Source organism: Diabrotica undecimpunctata, chromosome 5 (genome assembly GCF_040954645.1).
Source record: "Diabrotica undecimpunctata isolate CICGRU chromosome 5, icDiaUnde3, whole genome shotgun sequence".
In the NCBI taxonomy this organism is placed as follows: Eukaryota; Metazoa; Arthropoda; class Insecta; order Coleoptera; family Chrysomelidae; genus Diabrotica; species Diabrotica undecimpunctata.
In genome coordinates this window covers 14,678,855-14,706,157 of record NC_092807.1, presented here as the reverse complement: position 1 = coordinate 14,706,157, position 27,303 = coordinate 14,678,855, and the positions used below count along the sequence as shown (strand labels likewise).

The 27,303-nt window shown below is 35.1% G+C and overlaps 1 protein-coding gene across 9 annotated transcripts in view; it reads right to left on the bottom strand.

Moving 5' to 3' along the window:
• cyst (rho guanine nucleotide exchange factor 18 cysts) overlaps nt 1-27,303 on the bottom strand; it is a 252,082-nt gene that overhangs the window by 93,859 nt on the left and 130,920 nt on the right. For 7 of the 9 annotated variants that reach the window (XM_072531560.1, XM_072531564.1, XM_072531562.1 and 4 more), the window contains 6 exons: nt 22,718-22,957; nt 19,135-19,314; nt 18,968-19,076; nt 14,576-14,750; nt 9,226-9,383; nt 6,684-6,791 (listed from right to left, as the gene is read on the bottom strand). In XM_072531560.1, the coding sequence (XP_072387661.1) occupies nt 6,684-6,791; nt 9,226-9,383; nt 14,576-14,750; nt 18,968-19,076; nt 19,135-19,314; nt 22,718-22,957 (970 nt within the window). The remainder of the gene's footprint in view (nt 1-6,683; nt 6,792-9,225; nt 9,384-14,575; nt 14,751-18,967; nt 19,077-19,134; nt 19,315-22,717; nt 22,958-27,303) is intronic. The other 2 variants (XM_072531559.1, XM_072531561.1) reach the window with 2 other exon arrangements.

Genomic DNA, 27,303 nt, shown 5'->3' with positions numbered 1-27,303 from the left:
TATTCAAGAAAATTTTTAGGAAACTTGTAAGTATTAAAATTAGTTTAATATTTAAATAAAACACAAATAAACTGTTTAAAATACATTAATTTCGTTGAAGTCATATAATAGAAGTATAACTTCTTACCTGCGTACAAAGTATACACATATTCTTTTTTAATAATAGACTCGCACTGCACTTTGACAACAAATAGTAAACAAATTCGTACTTACACCTTGACTTTGCCATTAAGTTCACAGCATACCTAGGTACCTGCTTGTTTTGCGAAAAACAAAATACGTTTATTTCGAAAACGGTGTACTTTTTTGATTTTAAACAAGAATACCTTTTTTGTGTAGAATTGAATGTTATTTCATGTTTTTTTCCTAAAACGTTTATACAGGGCGGACAAAAAAATTATGGCCCCATTAATGAACCAATGTTACAGTAGGTGGCGCCACCTAGTGTCAATGGTAAAACTAATATCATTTTCTTATTAAGCATACTAAATAATAGCAAGATACCAAATTTCACTTAAATCGGTTAAATAGTTTTCAATATATCCATAAAAATAATATAAAAAAATATTAATGAATCTCCCTGTAGAACGAAAACTAGCAACATTTTTCCTAAGCAATTTGAGCTCAAACGCTTTATTTTGATGTCAGCTATCACCCATTAGCTAATGTCCAATTAATTATGGGACACCCTGTATATGTAGGGTCCTTTTTCGCCTTGTTGGCTTTGTACAATATTTTACAGCTGAATTTTTGCTGCTTTAAAAATAATTTCTATTAGTTTTGTTCAAATTCACACGTATCGCCTTTAACAAAACGTATTACCCCAACAAATATGAATGTTCTTCCCTAATTACAACTTAAATGAGTAGATTTAAATGTAACTTAACCATAAAAGAAAAAAAAGAGTCTAAAACGATAAAAATACCAGAGATAGATAAGGAAACGGAAGGATAAGGAAGGCAAAGAAATCATGCACATATCTGGAAACCTAAATCAGTGGTCCCTATCAAAATAATTAAACCTAAACCTAGTTAAAATTTCATTGAATTATGGTAGTAACATTATCTATTCTTAAATTCTTATTTAACAATAATTGTAAAAGGAAAGACAGTTAAGATTTGATTTCACGTATAGTACGTCTGTATATCCGCTTATACGTATTTCATCCTAAAAAGAATCTTCGGAGCGACTATTTACAAACGCTCTCAACGTGAAAACAATCTTTACTGTCGTAGTAGAAGCAACACTAAAATGGCTTTCTTTTAGGATGAAATACCAGCGGCGGCTCGCCAGGTGAAGTAGGTGAAGGTGAGGTTCACCAAAAAAATATAATTAAATTGAGACAAATAAATAAAAAATAAAAGCAAAATTAATATATCTAAATTCTGAAATCAATTATTTATTCTCTTTTAATTAATCTAAAAATTAAAAAAGGCAGCTAACTTTATTATCGGTGCGGTAGGTACTTGACGGTCAAGTCCTGACCTGTGTCACTTGCTGTGTAGTGCGTATGATTCAGGAATAGGACGGTGAAGATTATTTTTGAAATGCGAAATTCATCTGCATTAGCGTTCACGGTTGCCATGGCAACGTGACGTCAGCTCGTCCCTAGTGATAGTTGAGAAAAATAGCAAGTGCAGTGCCGTTGAAAAATATCTTATTCGTCTTCACGCACTGGCCACTAGTTGCATGGATACCTATTTAGTATTTGCAGCGACAATATTTTGAAATTTAGTCTATTATATAGATATTTTTTATATAGTATAGTGTATAGTATAGTATTTATAAGTTTAGTTTAGTCACAGTATTAAGTTTATTTGTTTAGTGCACTTTATTAAAACATTTCTCTGTGGTTTGTTTCGGATTTCGGATATAAAGTGTTCTCGTGGATTTCGTTTGGACAAAAATAATTTTAGACAGACATATATATATACAAGGATTTCCACAGTTTTTACTGTATTCCTTCACTCAACCGTTTTCTCCAATTTTTCCTGTTTAGCCAGTCCCCACATGAATCCCATTAATGACTTGGTGTGTAATATATTAGAGACTCCGTTTAGCAGGCGAGGTGTTTTAATCGCCAAAAAACCCCCAATGAAATGTCAAGATTCAGAACTAAAATACCCCAAGCAAGTAGAACATATCGTATGTAGTATAAGTGCCCTAAAAAACTGTATTCAAGTTATTAGGGCCCTAAACTCTATTTTTTTAACGAATTTTTAATGAGATTTGGACGCGACTTAGGTACCAAAACTCCTTTTGGCTCCGGCAAGCTTTCCTCATCTTCACCACTTTTTTAGGCCACGAGCCGCCGCTGTGAAATACGTATAAGCGGATATATAGACACACTATAGGTGATATAAAATATTAACTGTCTTTCCTTTTATTTCGGTATACTCTTTATGAGTACTACAAAAAAATTTGTTAAGGATTTTTGCTTAGTTGAGGAGATATGTTGTGGAATGCAATTTTAGATTCTCCATGTCTCTAATTACATCTTTATCAACGTCTGTTTTGCCTAGCAATTCTTAGAAGGCACATATTAAAGCAGAGATCTGAATTTGGTTTCGACAATTAGTTTCCGGATTTAATAATTGTAAAATTTGATCTTTAATATGATACAATCTCTAAACGTTTTATTAAATAAACGGCATTTGCATTACTTTTTATAGTGACTTAAATTTTTGTCGACCCAAAAATGAAACTGCAGGTTAACTTTTAACTTATTCACTACCTACAAAACAATTAGTAGGTTTTTTGATGATATGGAAATTATAAGATACTAAACACTACAAAACACAACAAACTCAACGAGAAAAAAAGCTGAATAAGAGCAGTAGTGTTCGTTAATTTAATTGTCAGGTGATTTTATTTTGACAGATCGGTTCATTAGGCTGTGTTGTTTAGGCACTTTTATGGATAAAAGAGCCGACACTAACGTGCATTCCGCTATTTGCTGTATGGTGACGACAGCGTCATAGTTGCCCATGTGAATTGTTTTTGTACATGTGGTTTTTAGAGTATATTGAGGTACGCTTATCGAGAGAATTCGTTTAAAAAAGATTGAAAAAAAAATATTTTGTTCGATGGAGAATGAAACAATTTGACTATTAGTTTAAAAAGGAATAAGGGATATGATGGTTCTTATTTTTAATACGACGATTGAGGAGCTACACACAAAATCCTTTAAAAAATGACTTAAAATGAATTTTAACACTACCGAAATAAGCAGACGCGTAAAAATGGGATGGGTAGCATTCGGAAGACTCTCATACCTACTTAAAAATAAAAATATACCTCAAAGACCGCGAACCAAAGTGTTTAATTCCTGTATCTTACCTGTACTTACATATGGAGCTCAAACCTGGACATTCACTAAAATAAACCTGGAGAAAATCAGAAAAACTCAGAGAGCTATGGCACGACAGATGCTGGGTATCTCACTCAAAGACCATAAAACCAATGAAGACATTCGTAATAGAACAAAAGTAAAAGATGCTGTCGAACAGGCAGCTAAACTGAAATGAAAATGGGCTGGACATAACGAACGTCTTAAGGATGGCCGATGGAATAAAAAAATCGGGAATTGGCGGCCATATGAAGCCAAAAGACCACGAGGAAAACCGCAAATGTGCTGGTGCGACGATATTAAAAGAACTGCAGGACCAATGTGGAAACGTCTTACAAACAACATAGATGAATGGCGAGAATTAGGAGAGGTCTATATTTGGCAATCCGAATAGAGAGAAGGGTTGAAAAAAAGATGAGAGGGTGATATATCTGGCTCAAGTTATCGATGTCAGTTCTTTTATTTAGGGAAGTTGGATGTTTTAGAACTTTATACATTTCAAGGAGGGATCGCTTATGATAATTTTGTTGTTTACAAAGTATTATGACATTAGTGAAATCGATGCCGTATTTAATTGAGATGGCATGTTGTGCAAGTTCACAAGAGGGTTTGGAAATCCTAATGTAACTTTTATGGGACGTTAGTCGACTTTAAAAAGAGAGTAACTGGTCTGGCCGTTGCAGCAGGAGTTGCACTCTGCACATGGTATATGATAGACGATATTATTTTGTTCTAAAGGGGCCAATGGAGTTTTGGTTCTAGTGTTTTTAAGGCTATTTTGACAGGTAAGTTTTTAAAAAGTTTGGTAAGCTTGTTGGTGATTTGTGTGAAGTACGGGAGCGCAGCATATTTTGTGCTTTGGCAACGGTGAACTGGGAGTTATTCATCTGTATGTTGTTAGAAAGGGGCGCTAATGTTCATGCGGGGATGGGGAGATCGTAGATCCCATAGGTGTTCCAAAAATTTGACGATAAAATTTGTCATTGAAAATTAAATAATTGGTGTCAAAGGTCAATTTTAATAATTCGGAAAATGTTTCCCGCGAAACTGGACTGTAGCGCTGGATTTTATTGAAATGGTTGCCGAGGGAAGTTAATACACTGGAAAGTGGAAGGTTTGTGAACAAGGATACTACGTCAAAGCTTACTAAGATAAAGCCTCTGGGTAATTTATTATTTAATTTATTATTAACACTTTAGCTCCCATGTGCAGCACCCGTGGGCACAGTAAGATTTCCGTTCAACCCATGTGTCCCACAGATGGGCACAAAACTTATCCTTGTTCATATCGGTGTGTACCTCTTATAACCGCAGATATAGACTATTTGTATTAATAGGCGTGGCATACGGGTTCTCTAGAATGCCTGTGGACGATGGTTTGTTACCCCCGCTATTTTTTGAGTAAATACAGGTTATGATATTTAGCCTATCATTGTATCATTTACACGCGCTGTTAGCTTGCAAAATAAAAGTTATTGTAGTACGCAAAATGAGTAAATCGTGGAAAAATAAACAAAAGTTAAGTGAAGATGAACTTAGACGAATTTTAGAGGAGAGCGATTTTTTTGAAAGTGACAGTGAGTCGGAAAATTCGTTGAACGATTACAATTTTGACCAATCCAGTGATGGCACTAGTGAAGATAGTTATCTGGGAACTGCAAATGTTGCTAATAAGAACACTTTTAAAAGAAAAACTTCCGGCATGTATGACCAGTTTTCGAAAAAAATTAAAATAACTGAAAATATACCATCTACATCTACAGGGAGAGTGCAACAAGTAAGTAACAAAACTAATTCTCAAACTGACGGGAATCAGTCACAAAATGATGAAAACATTAATTCCGAAATTGAAATTGAAGAATCCGCATTAGATTTGCCAGAAAATACAATAATTTGGGGAGATACTGATAGTAATAAGTTAAATCAATTTAAATTTGATGACGAAATGATGAATTTTAGAAATGTTGATCATATGAAAGATAAATTACCTATTGACTTCTATTTGCTGTTTCTGGAACCTGTTTTAGATTTACTTGTTACTGAAACTAACCGATACTTTGAACAAGCTTTGATCGACGGAATTTTGAATGACAACATATCAAAGAATGGTATGATTTCTAAATGGATTCCTACGACACGAGAGGAAATGAAAGTATTTTTGGCCTGATAATATGGATGGGACTAACTAAAAAACCAAGGTTTCGAGATTATTGGAGTACAAATAGGTGTTATAGAAACGAAATTTCTGCTAGTTGTGGTATTAGTCGTAACAGATTTGACAGTCTGATGCATTTCTTACATGTTGCCAATAACGAAGCTGTTCCTGAAAATGACAAGCTATATAAAATTAGTCCAGCACTTGAAATTCTAAACAAACAATTTCAAAAAGTATGTATTCCAGGTGAGAAACTTTGCATAGACGAGACTATGGTGCCTTTCCGTGGTAGATTAGGATTTCGACAGTACATACCAATGAATTCACTGAAATGGAAAGACTCTGTTATGTCAAAGTCATTATTATAATGGTATGCTTGTGATGGAATCTTAGTTAAAAATTGAGCTATATTAGTGTTAAGAGCATTTAATGACTATAATATGAGTACCATTCTGAGTTGTGGATTTTATGAGGACAATACAACCTGGGGGCATAGCCATTGTAATTATGGAGGGATTTGGCTAGTTTCTCGTCAATAATTTTTTTGTTTTTAAGTTCAGTGATATATCGGTTGATTTTGTTGGTGTAGGTTGAAGAGGGATTGCGAAGAAGTGTTTGATAGTATTTATTGTCTTCTTACTTACCGGTAGATGAAATAATGTACAGTTAGATTTGCTTCTATTTTATCAACTACCATTTATACTATCTAAGGACGTATTTCAAACACAGGATATTTCTTTTTAATTTTCATTCCCAAGATAAGCTCGGACGCAAGTTTCGGGCGTGTAATCGGGGGCTGTATCATGTCGTCGCATCATGCGATTGGTTAGAAATTAATTTCTAACCAATGAAAAGCTTTGACGACACGACACACCAACCGATTGGGCCTCTGAGCTTATCTTGGGAACGGACATAGTATAGTATAACAGTATTTTATACAGAAACATTTATTGCTATTTGACCAGAAACATAATTAAATAAAAAGAGCCACTGATAAAGTTCTCGCAGAAAATATATAACCAGTACTTCAAATAAATCAAAAAAACTGAATAGAATATCGAATATTTCTATATAGAAAAACTATGTTACTGTGACTAATCCTATTTATTCTAAAAAACAATTAAAAGTTAACACATAGTGCGATATAATACAGTGATAGCCTATTCATGCGATTACTTACTGGTGCAAAAGTGCATTCGAATGGGGATCATAGTGGACGTGTCCTGATCGGCTAACTTCTTCTTCCGTCTCGCTCTCTGTCCCGCTGGGTCGGCCCCTAGACACCAAGCTAAGCACATGCACTACACTGTTCTAGCTAAAGTGAAATTCTTTAGCGATGTGAAATATCTACTTGTGTTTTGAACTTTGATCAATAATACCTTGTTGGTCTCCTTAATTGGATTACTCAAAACAAACACTTATGCAAGTACTACTATACAGGTTGGCCACTCAAAAGAGATCACCCTAATATTTGGCAATATCCATTAAATTTTATGAAAATGTTAAAACAGGTCGATTTTTATTCCAAAAGGGTTTTTTAACAAAGAAATCAAAGAAATATTATTAATTATGTACCTTTTATAAAGGATTTTTAAATAAAACTTTTGTGATTCATGGTATACAGCCAACTACATGAATTTAATTTTCCTTCTGGAAAGAAATCAAACTAATAGAAGTTATGCTTGTCAAATTTTTTAAGCCTTTGCCGCCTACTTGCGCTGAGGATAGAAGGTTTATTTATTTATTTATTAATTTGTTTGTTAATCGGTCTTCGTCTGTTTCTTTGAAGAGAAGCATCTGATGAAATATAAGATAAGATCAATGGAATTAAAATCCGTCAAGTTTGACAAGAGCCATTTCCATTCTGATTTCACAAGATGACGTCCTGGAGTTGAGTTGTCACCTGTCATTTTTTGTTCGGTCAGTATAAAAAGAGAAAGGAACGTTGACAGATATCAGGCTGCCATCTTGTGACGTCAAAGTGGGAATGGTGAGCATCCGAAAGGTTGACAATGAATCTACTTCGTGCAAAAAATACAAATTGCTATGATGATTACCAAAGCTTGAAAAGAGGCACTGTGAGAAGAAACAAGGTGGAAGGACAAAATATCAAATCATCAATACCTTTTTTATTGACAGCTATAAAACTTTTTCAGCTTCTAATAGGTAATAGGACGGTACCAAAATAAATTTAGATATCTACCTCTGCTTTCTGAGCAGAAGGAATGAAACCGAATGAAATTATAACACTAGCAGAAGAACAACAAGGTTTTAAGTCGGGAAGATCATGCCCGACGCAATATTTATAATGAGGCAAGTGCAAGAGAAATCATTAGAATACAACAAACCGGCATATCTATGTTTCGTGGACCCTAAGAAGGCGTTTGACCGGGTCAAATTGAAAGACGTTATTCACTTACTGTACGCAAGAGAGATACCTCTAGGAATAATCAAAACAATCGAAAATATCTACCAAAACTACACAAGTAAAAGTACAAGAAGAACTAATTGAAGCTATCAATGGGATAAGACAGAGAGATTCCCTGAGTCCTCTATTGTTCAACCTGATTATGGATGAAATAATAAAAAAAGTAAGAACTAAAAAAGGATACCAAATGCAACAATTTAATATAAGCGCCAGAAAATTAACATGTTAATTTCCCTAAAAAAGACAAAATGCATGGTTACAACAGCAAATTTACTAAGATGTAAATTGGAGCTGGAAGGTCAGATAATAGAACAAGTGATGGAGTTTAAATATCTAGGCATCAGATTATTTAGCTACGGAAAGCTCGAAACTGAAGTAAAGATCAAGTGAATAGAGCAAACAGAGCCGCAGGTTTCCTGAATGAAACAATATGGAGAAATAAAAATATCGGGAAAGAAACGAAAGGCAGAATTTACAAAACAGTCATCAGACCAATAATGACATACGCGGCAGAAACAAGACCTGACACAGAGAGGACAAAAAGGATGTTAGAAACAGCAGAAATGAAAACACTTACGACGTAGATGCAAGGTGGAGAACATCAAGAACTGGGTAAGAAATAGAAGAGTAGAATGGAACGATCATATAAGCTGAATGACGACAAATAGAGTAGTAAAGACGGCAAGAGACTGTTCCTCAATAGGAAGACGATCAGTAGGAAGACAACGAAAACGATAGAAACGACAACTTACTGGAGGCACATTGAAAAACAGACAGTCATGTCTATATAAAAAGAAGAAGAAGACGTTTAAGTGATGATAGCTAAAATATGTCCAAACTACAGCCTTGGCGACAGTTCTCAGACTCTTAGACACAATTGTAGTGAGTTTAAAATATGATTCCTATCTTTTATCACTTCCTTATGAACTTACAGTAGCTTTTAATCAAACTGAAAAATATTCAACTTTAAAACCTTCAAAATTTTGTCTATTTCCAACTTCAGTAACAATTCTAAAGTTGTCGTATGTAACACAAGCAGATATTTCACAAATTCAATTATTGTTAAATTTAAAAATGTTTAAAATATGCATATTGAAATTTAAGTAAAAATAATTTAAAATCATTCTGTGATTTAAAATTCTCGTAATAAAACATGCATTTTTTAAATCAAAACAAAAAAATCAGTGCCAAAACAAGTGATAAAAATATCATTATATAAAAAGTCGAAGCAAAAATTGACAAAACAAAAAAACTCAAAAACACGATTTGTGATAAAAATATTTGTTTTACTTACATAGGTAACGTAGGTTGAGCTCCAGCTAAAGTAGGCTCTGGTGCTAGATCACGAACTGCTATAATAGATGGTGTGGAAATGGATTTTTGTAATGGAAGTCTGGCTGGTAGCAGGCGCTGTTCGGCTTCACGCTTTGCTTTGAGCTTATTAAAATCGTTCTATAAGAAAATAAACTATAAATGTCTATATATTTACATGTATAATATGGTATTACGAGCTTTGTCTTTTTAGTTCTGCATAACCCTTTGTGGGCCAGTGGTCCCATAGTGGAACCACAATTTCAAGAATTTTTATCCTACTGTCCCGGTAAGCGCCGGCAGGAACCACAGACAAATTCTTTAATCCCCTCTCTTACACTATCGGCCATGCATACGATCAGGTTTTGGAGCGCTTTAGTGTGTTCTAGTAGGTGATTGATGTGACACGTTTTTCGCTATTTTGCGCGTCAACTACTAAAATTTCTACTGAACGTAAACAAATTGATAATGGCAGGTAAGAACAGCTAAATTAGGTAATTTTGATGGTTGTTAAAGAGATCGTATACAATTTATTCTGATATTTTTGTATATTTTATATTTTCAAGTCATCTAAAAGGTGTGGTTCCGTATGGACCCACAAGTACTTTTTATTATTTTTTGTTGTTGTTTTTATACGGGGTAATATATTGATACGGGATTTGAAAGACTTTACAGTTCCTGAACATTTTTTTCATTTTTATTACAGAAAGAAAACAATGGACAATAAATAATTTAGAAGCTATGGGTAATGATGGTGTATTTGCTTTGATTGAGGAAATACCGTCTGACGGAGAGTCAGAAGCGTCAGATATTGATTCTGATGTTGAGGATTTTGGAAATAGTGAACCAGATAACGGCATCCCGGGCACTCAACATTCATTGGAAGAAATGAATCAAATGGTTGACGAAGGTGAACATGAAAAAGAAAATAACGAAAGTGTTTTCAGTGATTCGGATGATTGTACGCCGCTATCTGTTTTTGGGAAAAGGAAAAGAAAGCTTACAAAACAAAAACAAACTGCAAGGAAAAAAAATAATAATGTACATGCAAAGAAAAATGAGATTGTCAAATGGTCAGAAAATATTCAAACTTATTACAAGACACCTTCATCTTTTGTTGAAGAAGTGGGTCCTGACATACCGGATTTACTTGAAGATCCGTTGGAGTTGTTCATGTTGTTATTTTCAGAGGAGCTGTTAGATATATTAGTGTTTCAAACAAATCTCTATGCAACCCAAATGAATCAGGGAAATGCTAACAAATTTACTCCCACTAATCGCGAAGAAATGAAGTGTTTCCTGGGGATAAACATTCTGATGGGAATAAAGCATTTACCAAGCTACAAGGATTACTGGTCTTCGAGGACAGATCTACGTGATGGTTTTATTGCATCTTATATGTCTCGCAATCGATTCAGTTGGTTACTGGGACATATTCATTTAAATGATAACAGTCTTGAACCGAAAAAAGGTGAAGTTGGCTACGACAAATTGTATAAAGTGCGACCAATGCTCGATAGGTTATCTGACAATTTCATTCGATATTATAAGCCAAGTGAATGCCAGTTAGTAGATGAGTCAATGATTAGATTCAAAGGTAGAAGCATTTTACGCCAGTATATGCCCAAGAAGCCTGTAAAACGGGGCTACAAAGTTTGGATTCGTGCTAATGAATCTGGTTTTGTTTCAGAATTTCAAATCTACACTGGTAAAGTTAACAACTTACCTGAAAAAGGCTTAGGTGCACGAGTTGTAAAAGACCTCACAAGCAGTCTTGCTGGAAAATGCCATAAAATATTTATGGACAATTATTTTACTTCGTATGATCTTTTGGAACAACTTAGATCCAAGTATATATATGGATGTGGAACACTAAAAGCTAATACTAAATATTTGTCAGAATGTAATTTTCTAGAGGACAAAACCATGGAAAGGGGAGACACTCAATGGAAGATAAGTGATGTTGGTGTACTTGCTGTGAAATGGATGGATAACAGAGCAGTTCATTTTATGAGTAATTTTCATGATCCTACTGATGTTAAACTTATTTCAAGAAAACAAAAGGATGGCTCCAAAGAAAATGTTACTTGCCAAAATTTGGTCAAAGATTACAACGAGCATATGGGTTATGTGGACAAGTCAGATATGCTCAAATCTTGTTACGAAATTAACCGCAAATCCAAGAAATGGTGGCCTAGAATATTCTGGAATTTTGTTGACATAACGGTTGTTAATGCCTTCATTATTTTTAAAGAACGATCTGGTGGTGCATCAACACTTTCTCTAAAAGAATTTCGGTTAGCAGTTTCTGCAGGACTTATGGGTACTCCTTCGCTTACTCGGAACATTAGTAAATTAAAATTTGTTTAATTTACTAATGTTTGTATTTTGAGAACGATTTCCGAAGTGGAAATTGAAACGTCAATAAACGTATTTTAACCTTTAATTGTGGCTTATTCCCAGTTAAATAGTAATGACCAGATTTTGACACAAAAGTTGCGACCATTTTCTTCGAGAACGGATCACTTTTGTTGGTTTTTCCTCATCGCGAAACACCTACACAGCGGATTGGCGTTTACTTTCCGGTTCACGGTAGTAAATCCATCGCCACTGACAATACTATAAACGTTTTTTCCAAAACCGTTCCAATGTTTTTAGACACCAATTGACGCGAACCGCTTTTTGCTCTTCTGTGACCAAATTAGGGATTAAACGGGAAACTAACTTCGTAAGATCCAGTTCTTCACGTAGGATCTTTTGGATCGAGGTCTTTAAAATGACCAAAGACGCCTCTATCTCCCGGTTTGTTACACGGCGATCATCCTAAAGCTACGGTTTGTTAGAACAGTGCGCAGCGCACAACATACACGTATAGCAGAATCTGTTGTACTCGATTCACGGCAGTTTTGGTTGAGTCGGTTTGTTAGATTAATTCGCATAAATATTCTGTCGCTCTGAAAACAAATTTAAGCTACGGTTTGTGTATACACGTACAGCAGAATCTGTTGTACTCGATTCACGGCAGTTTTGGTTGAGTCGGTTTGTTAGATTAATTAGCATAAATATTCTGTCGCTCTGAAAACAAGTTTAAAAATTAGTTTCACATTTATTCTCTCAAAGGTTGTACGTTTAAAAAATGAATTCTCGCAAACTTAACGCAATAATTTTATTACTCCAAGAAGAGGAGGAAAAAGAAGAGTTGATAACGTTAAATTTAAATAAAAAAAATAAAAATGTAAACAAAATTGTTTCATGTCTTAATACAGAAGGTGCTTTTAAATTAACAGTCGAAGAAAGATTGTTTCAAAACGAGAAAAGATTTCGAGAATATTTTAGACTTTCCAGGGATTTGTACTAGATCTACTAGTCTTTCTTTTTCCTTGGAAGAAAATTTAGTAGACATCACTTAATTATTACAATAATAATAACTATAAAAATACAATTATAATTTCGGTATAGATGTGTACGCTGTGAGCTCAGCTGAACGTTTGCGTCCAAATCAAATCGCAGTTGATTCCAGCGCACACCGTCGACGTACACGGCTATCGGTCTGCAGTGCGCGCACCTCAGCAGAACCTAAAGGTCGGTACACATATACGAGCCAAACGGTATGCATACGGTATGCGAACGCTATATTCGGTAATGTGTACGGCAGAAAAAACCGCTTGCGTACTGTTTCATCGTGACTCGTCGTGAACCAAATTGTTGCGGTTTATTTCACGACTTTAAAGGAAGCTCGTCTTTTAGTTTGGACGGCGCTTACTAGACGCAGCGAACATTTTTATTGTGTCATCAAATCGACATTGTGTGAATGACGTGTTCCTTCCTAGAGAGACGTGAGAAAACAGTAAACTGATTATTGTACATATTTTTATTTTTGTTAAACAAGCAAAAACAGGAACATAAATCAGTACCCAAATTATAAATAAAATGAATCATTTCGCACATGTGTGTTCGTTGTTGGCTTGTCGCTTTCCATGGATCGAGATAAGTATGCGATCAGTACGATGTAGAATATTTTTCAAGGATCTGTACGCGTACGGTACGTATACCGTTCGGCTCGCATATGTGTACCCACCTTAACAAACCGTTCTCATAGAGAACCATTTCTTTGATTTTGACGAGCGTGCGCGGCGTTCGACTAACTGTGAGTTTTGCGTCGCTCACTGTTCTAAAGGTGGGTACACATATGCGGGTCGAACGGTATACGTATCGTACGCGTACAGATCCTTGAAACATATTCTACATCGTACTGATCGCATACTTATCTCGATCCATGGAGGAAAGCGACAAACCAACAACGAACACACATGTGCGAAATGATTCATTTTATTTATAATTTGGGTACTGATTTATATTTCTGTTTTTGCTTGTTTAACAAAAATAAAAATATGTACAATAATCAGTTTACTGTTTTCTCACGTCTCTCTAGGAAGGAACACGTCATTCACACAATGTCTATTTGATGAGACAATAAAAATGTTCGCTGCATCTAGTAAGCGCCGTCCAAACTGAAAGACGAGCTTCCTTTGAAGTCGTGGAATAAACCGCAACAATTTGGTTCGCGACGAGTCACGATGAAACAGTACGCAAGCGGTTTTTTTTGCCGTACACATTAACGAATATAGCGTTCGCATACCGTATGCATACCGTTTGGCTCGTATATGTGTACCGACCTTAACAAACCATAGTTTTAATTAGCTGACGAACCGCATTAATCTTTTGATGTGTGACTACTGTTGTAGGTGGACCTGGTCTGGATTCGTCGCTGAGACTGGAGCGACCACGTTGAAGTTCGCAATACCAGCGGAAAATAGTTCACTGGTGTGATGCTTCATTCCCAAGTACAGAAACCATTTCAGCAAGACATTGCTGTTGGAATAATCCTCTCCGAAAATTGTAAAAAATTATTGCACGAAAATGTTCTCGGTTAAGATCCATTTTTCGATCGACTTGCCAATTTCCAAAATTCACTGTATCTACACGACTTGTTGTATCGCAATGAAATGCTCGATTTATTCAACAAAAGATTGAGGTTACATTTGTGTCGAAAGGTTTTATTGGGTGGCACCCTCTAAGCGGCTATATGCCAAATTAAAAAGACAAACCTCGTAAATCCATCTGTGGATAGTTTTTTTGATTTTTCTATCCAATTTGCTCGTAAAGTAATAAAATACCAACATTAGTTAGTTTCGTATTATAGATCAGATAATTTTTTTATAAACCCATCTGAAAGCACGTCGAATCAGATCTAATTTAGTCACAGCCATTTTAAAGACATGGCATTCTTTTACTTAGTAAGTTTGAATTGCATGGGGTAGATAAAGACCTACCTGAAGATCCGCTTCATTAAGAGAATGAGTACTGGCTCCTCCATTCGTACTTCTCGATCCACGATGTCTGATAACAACGGGAGCTTCAGGGCCTAATAATCTAACTGTACTGCCATCTACGTTGTCTATTAAAGATGATTCGTCGGCCTCTGACTCCATACTGCTCAAAGATATACTGAAAGTTCAATACAAATGTTACAGAATATAAATATGTAGTTACAGATTATAGATTTTAGTATAGGGCAACAACTTAATTTAGTTTTGTGGACAATCCTTGTTTGTTTTGTGTATTGAGTAAACGTGAATTTGTTACTAAGTGAAATCGATTTCATTGACTTTATCTAAGTAGGGGAAATAAACGCAACATGAAATACATGTACAAAATAATAGGCGGGTTATTTTTAATTTGGTTAACTTTAACACGAAACTGACAAAAATAAATCATGCGGCCATTACGGCACACTAAGGGCTCCCGCGCACTATGCGGCCTAGTTGCCGCAGTCAGGCTGAGGCGGCTGACATATGAGCAGCCAGTTATAGCAGCCAATCGACGGCCGACGAAGATGGTCGTGCAAGATGATTATTTACCGTTTATCTCGTAAAAAACGCAAAACAAAGAAAAGGCATTGCATTCATCCACTTCTTTCAAATGTCACTTAAAAGGCTTATTTCAAATATATTTTAAAGATGTTGGCAGATTCCTAGAGTGGTTTCTTAACTATACTAGAATATCAGTTCAATCGTTTTTTCACTTCTCGATCACTGTATTCGTCAGAAGATATATCCCAAATCGTCTTTCGCGTTTTAACTTTTCGAATAAATTTTTCGGGCATTTTAAAGTCAAAAGTCACTTTAAAAACGTTGGGTATAGGTCTGGTCGAACCGACAAGTGCGCGGAGACTGAAACTGAAGGCAGGCATATTCATTTCCCCTCAGAATAAACACTCGCTTTCTGGCTGCTGGTGCAACAGGCGCGTTCTAGTGGCTGCCGCAGTCTTTGATTCTTGGATACCTATCAATTAGCAATATGCCATTTCGTCATCTCAGTTAAATATTTAAAAATGTCTATTAGTTTTGATAATTTAATGACCAAAGATGATCATGCAAGTTATGGATGTGCTGTGAACTACAAATAAAAAGTTATGATACAAAAACCAAACTATACAGATTGAACGAATTTAAAACGGAACATACGAAATCAATGTATTTCGGCTCAACTCCGCTCTAGGTGGTTGGCCAACAAAAGGTTGTCAAATAATTATATTATAAAAATCCAATACTTCAGCGGGCTGCTGGATTCTGAATTCATTCAAGAACAAGTCAAAACTCTACCCAAATAGGTTGCCTAGAATCACTGTGAAAACTAGACTACACAAGCAGTTATTATGCTGTCAAACCACTTATCGCTTCCTTATAGTCCAAGAGATAGAGCCGAAATTTTGAACTGATCAGTAATATGACATTTCTCTATTGGAATATATTCATTGTAACTGTAAGACTTTGCCTTACAGGCGGACGCCCCTCGTGGTACAGGGGGTGGCTATACAGGGATGAAGTTGTAATTTTTTTCAGAAAAATTAACGATCGATAATATGGCTGAAAATTTGCCCAGAGTAAGATCTTGGTATAACCAGACGAAATCCCAAAGGGCGGACGCGAGAGTGGATACATAAGGGGTGGCGGACAGGGGTGAAATTGCAATTTTTTGGGGAAAAATTAACGATAAGTAATATGTCTGCCATTTTCATGGCTCATTATTTAGCCCCTAAAAACTCTAAATCCAAAAGGGCGGACAGCTGGGTTGGTACAGAGAGCCATAAAACGGGGTCAAATGTACCACTTGCCTGCGCATTTTAGGTCTTGGTAACAATTTTCAAACTGATTTTATTATGATATTTTTATACCGATTGATTTGAAAATTTGTATGCTCACTTCTGTTACTATTCTGAGAAGCGTCAAGTAGAGTTTTCCTCAAAATTTAAAAAAAAAATTTCCGTAAATGAAAATTTTCGTAATTTTTTGAGGTAAAATCTAATTTATAGAATCATTTCGATTTTCTGTAAGTTATACCATGATTTTTTTCCAAAAATTTTCAAACGATTTTTCCGATAAGAAAAAAAATTAGAAAAACTTTTCTAAAACATTTGATAAAACTCTACGTCATCGTCTGAATCTTTTATAGAATATTTTGTAGTTTTAAAATGATATTATGATAATGTTTTTTTTTCAAACTATTTATTTAGATTTACTTTACAAATCACATTTTTTTCTTAAATATAAATATTTTACGAATTAATTTTTAATTGAATAAATGTTTGGTATTTGATATTTTATTAAATTAAAGTAATTTTATAATGTTAACTATTAAATATTTTTGGTATAACAAATAGTAATTTTACTTATTTTTTATTACATTAAAAAGGTTTTTAAATTTATATTGCATAAATAATGGTTGTTCAGATATAAGAAAAATTTTATTTATTATTACATTAATAATCAAATACAAAATATATTATTTCTATTTATCAATAGGTAAAATTCAATTTGTAGAATTCCTTTAACATTTTACAAATAATTATTAATAAAAATCAATTTAATAGTGGAATTATCAATTTTTTAAGTTTTGAAATTTACTTTGTACTTAGATATTTTCAATATTTTTTTTAACTTTCAAATTGATTGAATTTTTTTTCATTAGTTAATTATAATTTTACAAATTCTGTTTGGACATTAATTTTGCATCATTATTATTTTAAAATATTATATAATGATGCGCGTTCCATTTAGATCAGTAATTCTAGACGCATGCGCTAAATGTAATAAGTATCAAGATGCTTTTATCCAACTTGGTGAAACTGACTTCGATTGTAATGAAGTTTTTGAAACCTTAGAAACTTTCATATGTCACTTATATGGAACAGGACTGACGAGAACAATTCCAAAAAGAAAAGTAAACGATGTCAGATTTTCACTATTTAACCGGCAGTATAAGTTGCATGATATGAACGAGCCTTTTAAAAAAAAAAACTAAAAAATTTCGATGCTTCAAGCTTACCACCATGTCAAGATGAATTACACCAACATCTACTGCGAGCCCATTATATTTCAAATATTTGGACAAATGCTCATAAAAAAGTACCAACAGAATTGATTGTTGAAGAACATGGTTGGGAGTTTGAAGATGAAACATATAAATTCAAATGGTTTAGTGGACCTCAGATGCCAGAATCAATTAGAGAAGTAGTGATTGAAAATGAAGCAGATAATGAATGTGATATTATTGAAAGTGAAAGTGACGAAGATAATGAATGTGATGACATCAGTGAGAGTGAGAAAAATGACGAAATTTTTAAAGTTTTTCTAAATTTTTTTTTCTTATCGGAAAAATCGTTTGAAAATTTTTGGAAAAATTCATGGTATAACTGACAGAAAATCGAAAGGATTCTACAAATTAGATTTTACCTCAAAAAATTACGAAAATTTTCATTTACGGAAATTTTTTTGGAAAATTTTGAGGAAAACTCTACTTGACGCTTTTCAGAATAGTAACAGAAGTGAGCATACAAATTTTCAAATCAATCGGTATAAAAATATAATAAAATCAGTTTGAAAATTGTTACCGAGACCTAAAATGCGCAGGCAAGTGGTACATTTGACCCCGTTTTATGGCTCTCTGTACGAACCCAGCTGTCCGCTCTTTTGGATTTAGAGTTTTTAGGGGCTAAATAATGAGCCATGAAAATGGCGGACATATTACTTATCGTTAATTTTTCCCCAAAAAATTGCAATTTCATCCCTGTCCGCCACCCCTTATATATCCACTCTCGCGTCCGCCCTTTGGGATTTCGTCTAGTTATACCAAGATCTTACTCTGGGCAAATTTTCAGCCATATTATCGATCGTTAATTTTTCTGAAAAAATTACAACTTCATCCCTGTATAGCCACCCCCTGTACCACGAGGGGCGTCCGCCTGTAAGACAAAGTCTTAACCCAGTTACAATGAATATATTCCAATAGAGAAATGTCATATTACTGATCAGTTCAAAATTTCGGCTCTATCTCTCCGACTATTAGGCAAGCTCCTCTTTCCTTTAAAGGAGACAGATAGTTGAACGATATTTTATACAATGTCTATCACCGGGTATGGATTTATTTTTGTCCAAGTTTTATATTGGTCCACTATTTCAAATGCAGTTCAAACAGACATATATTAAATTGTATGTTCCGTTTTAAATTCGTTCAATCTGTATGTCATTTTGTACACATTTCACCCCTAACCAAAATATTAACAAGGCGCCTAACGATGAAATCTAAAGCATCGACAGTTTATTTTGGATAGCATTCTACTACAATAACGGAGATGAAAGAAAAAGAAAAAATAGTTTATTTACCTTCTTTGGCGAGTTTGCTTGACTTTGTCTTTGTTCCCAGTCAGGTCTTCCAGTGCTGTCCATGATCGTCTTCTCTGAGGTTCAGGTTGACATAACCAATCTTGAGCGCCTGCAACAATGATAATTGTATTTGTTTATGTAGTATTTTTCCGTAAAAAAATACCTACCGCTTCCCTTCCTACTCGGTGGTTGATGTAAAGGAGAAGATCCCAGCGAGCCGCCGATTATATCAACATCCGGAATGGCTTCGTTTAGGGCAGGACAACTTGCACTTAGTCGAGCAACTTGAGCCAGAAATGGATTGAGCGCAAATGCAGCAAAGTCTCTGGAATTCGGACCGTAAGCATCTGAAAAAGGTAACGATGTAATACACCAGAGTATATAAATATACAACAAATACTTCTTATAATTTCCACTGTTTATATTCGACCCTTCAACATGTTAAGCTATACATTAGCATCATTAAAACGGAGAGTTCAAGATAGAATTTCAAACTAGTTCACCAAAGTCATGTTTTTTACGCCACATACCAAGAGAACGTCAAAGATTTGAAACTAAGGTCACTAAGGTCTGTTTTTTACGTCACATACCGGGAGAAGGTTGGTGAAACTTGGCACCCGGAGTTGAGCTGTCCTTGGTTTCCAACCAGTCATGTTTTCTATAGGTAAATAAAGAAACAATGTCAAAACTGACTAGTATATCTGAGAGTAAAATAGAAAAGTTTTTCAGAAGATCAATGAAATGAAAAGAGTTTTTGACAAATGACGAGGCGTTTTCGGCTAATGGTTGTAAGGATAAAGCGAGATGTTTTGCCAATTGCTGAGTGGGACAGTTGTATGCACTGACGATGGGTCTTAGGGGAACATTGGGCTTTTGGATTTTTGGAAGGCCGTATATCTTTGGAATTCGGGATGATTTTTCTCTGGGTATAAGAGATGTTTTGAGGTCTGGAGGTAGAGTAGATTTATTTAAAATGGATTTGGTCGTTTTTTCTAGATATGTGGTTGGATCGTTTGGGACACGTTTGTATTCTGTGGAATTGAGAAGTTCGGACATTTTGTCGAAATAGTTAGAAGAGTTAAGAATGACGATGGCATTACCTTTGTCGGCCGGAAGGATGACGATGTCAGGGTTGTTGTAAAGTTCTTTGAGGGCACGTCTTTCTGAAAGACTGATATTTGAAGGTGGGGGTTTGGAAGTACGGAGAATTCTGGCGACACCTTGTCTGGCAACTTCGGCTTGGTCGGAAGGAAGATGAGAAATAGCTTCTTCAGTTTGACAAATAATTTTCTCAGTTGAGATGGAAAGAGGAGTGACAGAGAAATTGAAGCCTTTTGACAGAGCTTTGGTAGCTGAATCGGATATGTGAATATCTGAGAAATTGTGAACAACAGTATAAGGTTGTTGATTTGAAATGGGCTGTGGATTTTGCTGAGAAATAAGTTGGTCCAGTTTGTGTTTCTGGGTTTGGGTTTTGTTGTCAGAAATGTGTTGGGCTTTTTGGTGAGAAAGACGATTGAAAGTGTCCCACAATAATGGATGAATATTGAAAGAGTGGATGTCATTGTAGGTTTTGAGAAGTTGGGAATTTTTTATATCTAAGTTGCGTCGGGTGGAATGAATTGAATTTCTAAGAAGCGAAAAACCAGTGGCTCCCAGAATTTTGGAAATTGATGAAGATTTGGTGTGATGTTTAACTTGAAGATATTTTAGAATGACTTGATGGTCACGACATGATTTAAGAAAAGCAAGATCACAGAGAAGTCGGTATTTGCGTGTTAGAAGATTAGAAAAAGATTTAGTAAGAATGAAAAATTCCTCCCCGTAGAGGCGAATAAAATGTTCGGATAAATTTCCGCGGTCAGATAAATGAAAATTACTGAGTTCTGGGGAAGAACCGCGTTGAGAATTTAAAGCTCGACGTTTCGGCACCCATTTTGGAGCCATTTTCAAGGATACGGTTCCGTTCGAGTTCGGGTCTCATTCTGCCTACTCCCCTCACTCGTGACGTACCAGTATCTTCTTCTGTATAAATACAAGAACCGTCAAACGGCACTGAGGTCTCAATCTGCCTACTCATCAGTGTCGAGTGACAACCGGTCTTACCCTGTGAGGTTGCTTTTATACCATCCGTATGCACGGGAACGGTATGCGCTGACGTGGTCTGACCTGACGTGGCCTGAGCCGTGTGGGTTGGGGTATTACAGGAGAGAGGAGCGATCCCATTGGGGCACCTTTGATTTGACGATATAAATAATTTTGGAACGAAAAATATGCATTAGACATGCAGTGTTTTATAAGAGATAATGTGTCTTGGGGAATTTGATGTTTAGAGTCCAAGATGTCCAATCTCGTCAGATCCGTAAAAGACCAAATCCCCAATGAAGACCATGGTGTCTACGAGATACCTTGTTCCCGTTGCCCACGTACATACGTAGGACAGACAAACCGACGAATCCATAACCGTATTTACGAACATTCTCTATCAGTCAAACATTCCGATACCACTTCAGCCCTAGCCCAACACCATATTCAGACAGGCCACAAAATAGATTTCGAAAAAGCAAAAACCATCGCTCCCATCCGCTTCTTAAAATCGAGAATCATTGCCGTCGTGCATTGCAATCGTGACCGTTGCTTCAGCGACCCCCCACCCCAACCGACACCGCTCAGGCCACGTCAGGTCAGACCTTGTCAGCGCATACCGTTCCCGCGCATATGGATGGTACAAAAGCAGCCTCACAGGGTAAGACCGGTTGTCACTCGACACTGAGGAGTAGACAGATTGAGACCTCAGTACCGTTTGACAGTTCTTGTATTTATACAGAACAAGATACTGGTACGTCACGAGTAAGGGGAGTAGGCACATTGAGACCCCGAACTCGAACGGAACCGTATCCTTCTTGAAAATGGCTAAAAAATGGGTGCCGAAATGTCGAGCTTTAAATTCTCAACGCGGTGCTTCCCGAGAGCTCAGTAATTTTCATATATATATATATATATATATTATATATATATATATATATATATATATATATATATATATATATATATATATATATGTATATATATCTTAATCGAGAAGTAGTTATCTAATAGTAACAGAACCTTCTAATTTCTTATTCGACCTTAAACAACCAATTGAAATTGACACATTTTGTTACGTGCAGGTATCGGTTGTAAAAATCCCACAAACATCGGAATAACAATTTACTGTTCCATACGATCCATGTAGTAAATATGCAATAAAATAATTTTATGTCCACATTCGACACTTCTAAAACAATAAAATTGAGCATATATAGTTTTGTAAAGATTACTTTGTATAACGTGTTATTCTAATATAGGGACATTTTCACAACGAAACTGTTTCCAGTTAGCAATGGAAGCTTGTTAGAACTTTTTTGTAGAAGTTAAATATTTAACGTTTAGATATAAAAAAAAGTTTTTCTCTTAATCTCGTGATTTTTCTTTTATTTATAGTATTTATCGTCTTTATCCCTTGACAGGGAAATACTTTGATAGAAAATACAGTGCGATTCAATTAAAAATAACCAAAAAATACTGTACTTGCATTTTGCCTTACCCCGTATTCGATTCAATGAATATTATTAAAATTTTATCATTTTTATAATGTTATACTATTATTAAAAAATTATGGTTGCAATAGATTATTGTTCCTATACTCTTTTGTAATTATACAGGGCGTTGAATTCATTACGATTTTTTCTAACATTGGATATAACTTACGTTTACTTTGTACGGAGACATTGCGCATGTGCTGTACACTCTCGTGGAGTTCTCGAACTTGTTGCAAGCTGTCCTCTAGCACCGGATATGTCTTGTTGGCAGGTGAATGCGGCGTAACGCTGATGGTAGGAAGAGGCCCACCGGCTCCAGGTCGAGGCAACATATCCAACACCGGGATGTGGTAGTCGGTGATGACGTCCTCGTCACTATCGGCCTCTCCTCCGCTTTGGCCACATTCATCTAGAAAGAGGAAAACTGTTAGATATATAAATTATGTAAAAAACACTCTAACTAATATATTAATTGTTTAAAATATATTAATTGGCACTTTCTTGTGTCCCACAAGAAAGTGCCCTTGGACCAGTTCTTTACAATTTATGTAAAGAAAAACAGAACGCTCTTTTTGTTTTTTTCTTGTAGTTATGCCACTGTCAAAATACTTAAAGTCTTCTTTTTCTAGTTAATGGCTTTAGGTTAAAGTGGAGCTTTTGACAGTGACTCTTGTCGTTATTTTTTAGTTCATTCTACAAAAAAAGTGCTAATAAATATTTTTGTTCAAAATTGAGGTGTCAATCAAAATCAATCATGTCCATAAAAATCAAAAAATGAGTTAGCAGCTGTTTCATAATATAAAGAGTGAATCCTATTCTATGGTGTTTTCGGTTTCGGTTAAAAAAAAATCATGTCCTGTTTAAAATGAATACACAATATTAGGTTCCCAAATCAAATGAAATCATGTCCACAGTTGATTTCAATCATACCACCACATGTCCATTCAGCTAATAGGAGTGCCCCGATTTGGTCACGTGATTTGATGTCATGCCATGTCAACACATTGTCTGTGTTCCTCTAGGACTTTCCCTCTAGGTTATGTCGATAGCGAGTATTGAGTTTGTATTGCACTGTGGTTTAATTTTAATATTATTATAGTAGTTTTTATTAAATAAAATTGAAATTTTCCATGGATGAAGAAAACTTAGTGAGAGTGGGCGATGCCAATGAAGGATCTCGTAAAAATAAAAAGACTGTGGATAAAAAAACTAGAGCCAAGCTTAAGCGATATAGTACTCCAGTGGGATGTCGTGTGTTTGTTCCATGTAAACACATGAACAAAGGTATGAAATGTGCATTAGTTAGGCCTATAGATGCTATTTTTGTTCGAAATATCCTCTACAAAATACCTGACAAAAACACGCAAGATAACACCATTGCCAGTTGGATAAATCAACGTAACATAAAGCGGCGAAGGCCTAGGCCTACCTCTGAAAAATCAAAGGCTAAAAGTTTTAGTGTACAATATTCTATACTTTCATCAACCGGTAAAGTTATACCTGTGTGTAGGAAACTTTTCATGCATATTACCATGGTGAAGGGAACAAGATTGACTAATATTTCTAAAAAGGTGAAAGAGGGAAAGGCTGTTAAGGATCAGAGGGGTGGCGATAGGAAGAGTCACAAATCTGCTGCGAACAAGGAATCAGTCCGCCTTTTTTTGAGAAATTTAAGAGGAAAAGAAAGCCACTATAATCGAAAAAAATCGAAAAGGATTTATCTTGGTGCAGACTTAAACATTAAGAAGTTGTGGCTAATATACAATGATTCTGTACTTGATAATCTTAAAGTTAAGAAATCTATGTTTAGGAGAGTTTTCAATGAATTAAATATCGGATTTTCATCACCAGCATCTGACGTTTGCAGTACATGCAATAAAATAGATCTTCAGCTGAAAATTGAGAAGGCTAAAGCTGTGAAAGACTTGGTAGTGGTCAACCAATTTATGATGGAGAAAAGAATACACAGATTAAGAGCTAATGTTTTTTATGGGCTCTTAAAGGAAAACAAAGAAAATGAGGTTACTTTCTGTTTTGATCTCCAGCAAATTCAAGCACTTCCCAAAACTCCTATTCAAGACGCGTTCTACAAAAGACAATTAAGTTTTTACTCTTTTTGCATTGTAGCATCAAACGCACAAAACCCCATATTTTACGTATGGACTGAAGAACTTGCAGGAACGGGTGCGACCGAAGTTTCATCTGCACTTATAAATTTCTTGAACTCCGCTAATTTTTCAAATGTAACAAGACTGAATCTGTTCTGTGATGGGTGTGCCGGTCAAAACAAAAACAATGCCGTTGTTCACACATTAGTGTATTACTTAGGATCAGTGCAAAATGCTTTGGAGGAGATTGTTCTAACATACCCTGTTCGCGGGCATAGCTTCCTCCCCGCTGATCGGGTGTTCGGAAGGGTTGAAAAGTTACTCAGGAAGCAGCCTACCATTGCAACAAAGGAAGAGTACTACAATGTATATAGTTCTGTTGGAGAAGTACGGAAACTTGGAGAGGATTGGGGATTGATTGATGCTGAAAGTTTGGCTACACGATTTAAAAACATTGAAATGATATCTGAAAAGAAGAGGATTTTTGTGAGGAAAGAGAAAGCTGTCAACCGCAATGGACAAGAACTTACTGTTATCAAAGTGAAATCGGCACAGAATTTTAGGTTTGAAAGTGATTTTGGAACCTACAACAAGCCTCAAAAAAAAGGCTGGCATTCTGCAAGGTCGTTCTCAACTCCTGTAGAGTCACTTCCACTGAGCAATATAGTGAAAGCAGCTAAGAAGAAGGACGTGGAGACGTTACTTGTGAAAATGTATGGTGATGACTGGCAGAAACATGACTTTTTATCTTGGTGTAAGACCTAAATAGTGGAAGTCCAGGACGACGAAATTGATGCTGACGAAGTGAACGAATCCTGTGATTGTCTAGAACCTGACATTGGACTACACATTTAAACATTTATATTTTGTGGAAAGTGTCGTTGGTAAATGTTAGCCATTTTTCAAGATATTTTTTGTAACAATACAATAGATATTTTAAGTAGTCTAAGAGTTTTTTTATCAACCCCTTCTATCAACGTCCATGAAGTCCAATCAAATAAGAACATGTCCTTTTTTTAAAATGTATTTACAGGTTTATTTATACCTTCAGATTTGAAATATTTACTAAGAGTCAGTTAATTTCAATAAATAAAATGATATATGCTAATTTATCCGATTTTTCATGTAAGGTTATTTACTAAATGATTTTTGCGATTTCCCTAAAACTTCTTAAGGTGGACATGATTGATTTTGATTGACATCTCCTCAATTATCTCTGAGACATTTTTTATTTAAAACATTTTTTTTTCTACGGGCGGCGTACAGATTCTTGGTAAATCGATTTTTTTCCGTTTTCCCTCCTACGAGTGGGGTTTAAGGGGTAAGCTAGGGGATAAAAGTGCTAAACTTTTTTGCTTCTTTTTTGGGGCCCCAAAATTGACATTCTCAGCAAAATTTAGCTTGTTCGTATGATTTTTAGACGTTCAATGACATTTTCGTCTCTGACGACTGGAGTAGAAAGAGAATTAAAAATGTAAAAGAAAAATGTCAAAATATATAGCTAGTTCGCACACAAGATACACCGACTACACTAAACAATCAGCGCTTTAATGTCGAGACGTGTAAGAATGACAGAAGATATAGAAGAGGCCAGTTTTACCATAATATCACGATAAATGTAACACATTAGAAACTACGAAGAAAAAAAGAGGTACCTTTAATATTTGTTCTTCTCATCACCTAACTGTACTGCTCCAGTTAATACCCCCACTACATAAATACGCAATCACCTTTAAATACAAAATTCCATATAGGAGTCGCATGCACAGAAAAAAAATATATTTCACAAATTGAAATCAGAATGTGAAAGCAAAATACATTGAAAACTATTTTCGCTGAATCAATATAACGAACGTTTAAAATTCTTTTGTGTTATTAAAACAAAATTGTTCTATTGTTTCTGGACTGTTAAATACCGTTTGTTTCGTTATATTTAGCTCACGTCAATATGTACTAGTTAAAAATAAATTTTTAGACATTTCTATAAACATGTTGATTTGAAGAAAAATAGTCAGTTAATAAAATGTGATGTTTGTAAAATGTTTCAGTTTTAACTCATTTTTCAACATCACCTGCGAATTTATATTAAACCAGTCATTAGAAAAATACAGAGTGTTGTAGCGGTGCGGATTTTGTTTATTATATTATCAGTCCTAGGGTAATAAGACCTACTGTAAAATTATACCTGCAGTAGAATTTTGTACAGCGTAATTTAATAATCCACCAAACAATATAAGATTATGCTGATGACACTATTACTAGCGACGACTTTGGAAGATCTGATTGTGAAACATTAATTAAGAAAATATCATACTATTGCTTGTCAAATTTAACGTAATACTTGACCGATTTGAAATTAGGCTCCACCTACGATGCGCATTCGACCACAACACAATTCGTTCTTATTATTTCTTGGCCCTTCGAAGTGCAAGGTACTTGTGTAGTCTGCGACAAAGTTTTTTTATTTTACTTATGTTTAAAGTTACTGTGTGTTGAAGAAATATCGTATTACAATAGATTTGACTTTTTAAATAATTATTGGTAAGTATTTTAAATTATAAACATGGATTTTTATTCAAAATTAGAAGGCAGTCTTGTCTGGACAAACGAGGGAGGTAATAGCAAATGTTGTAATTATTTTTATGCA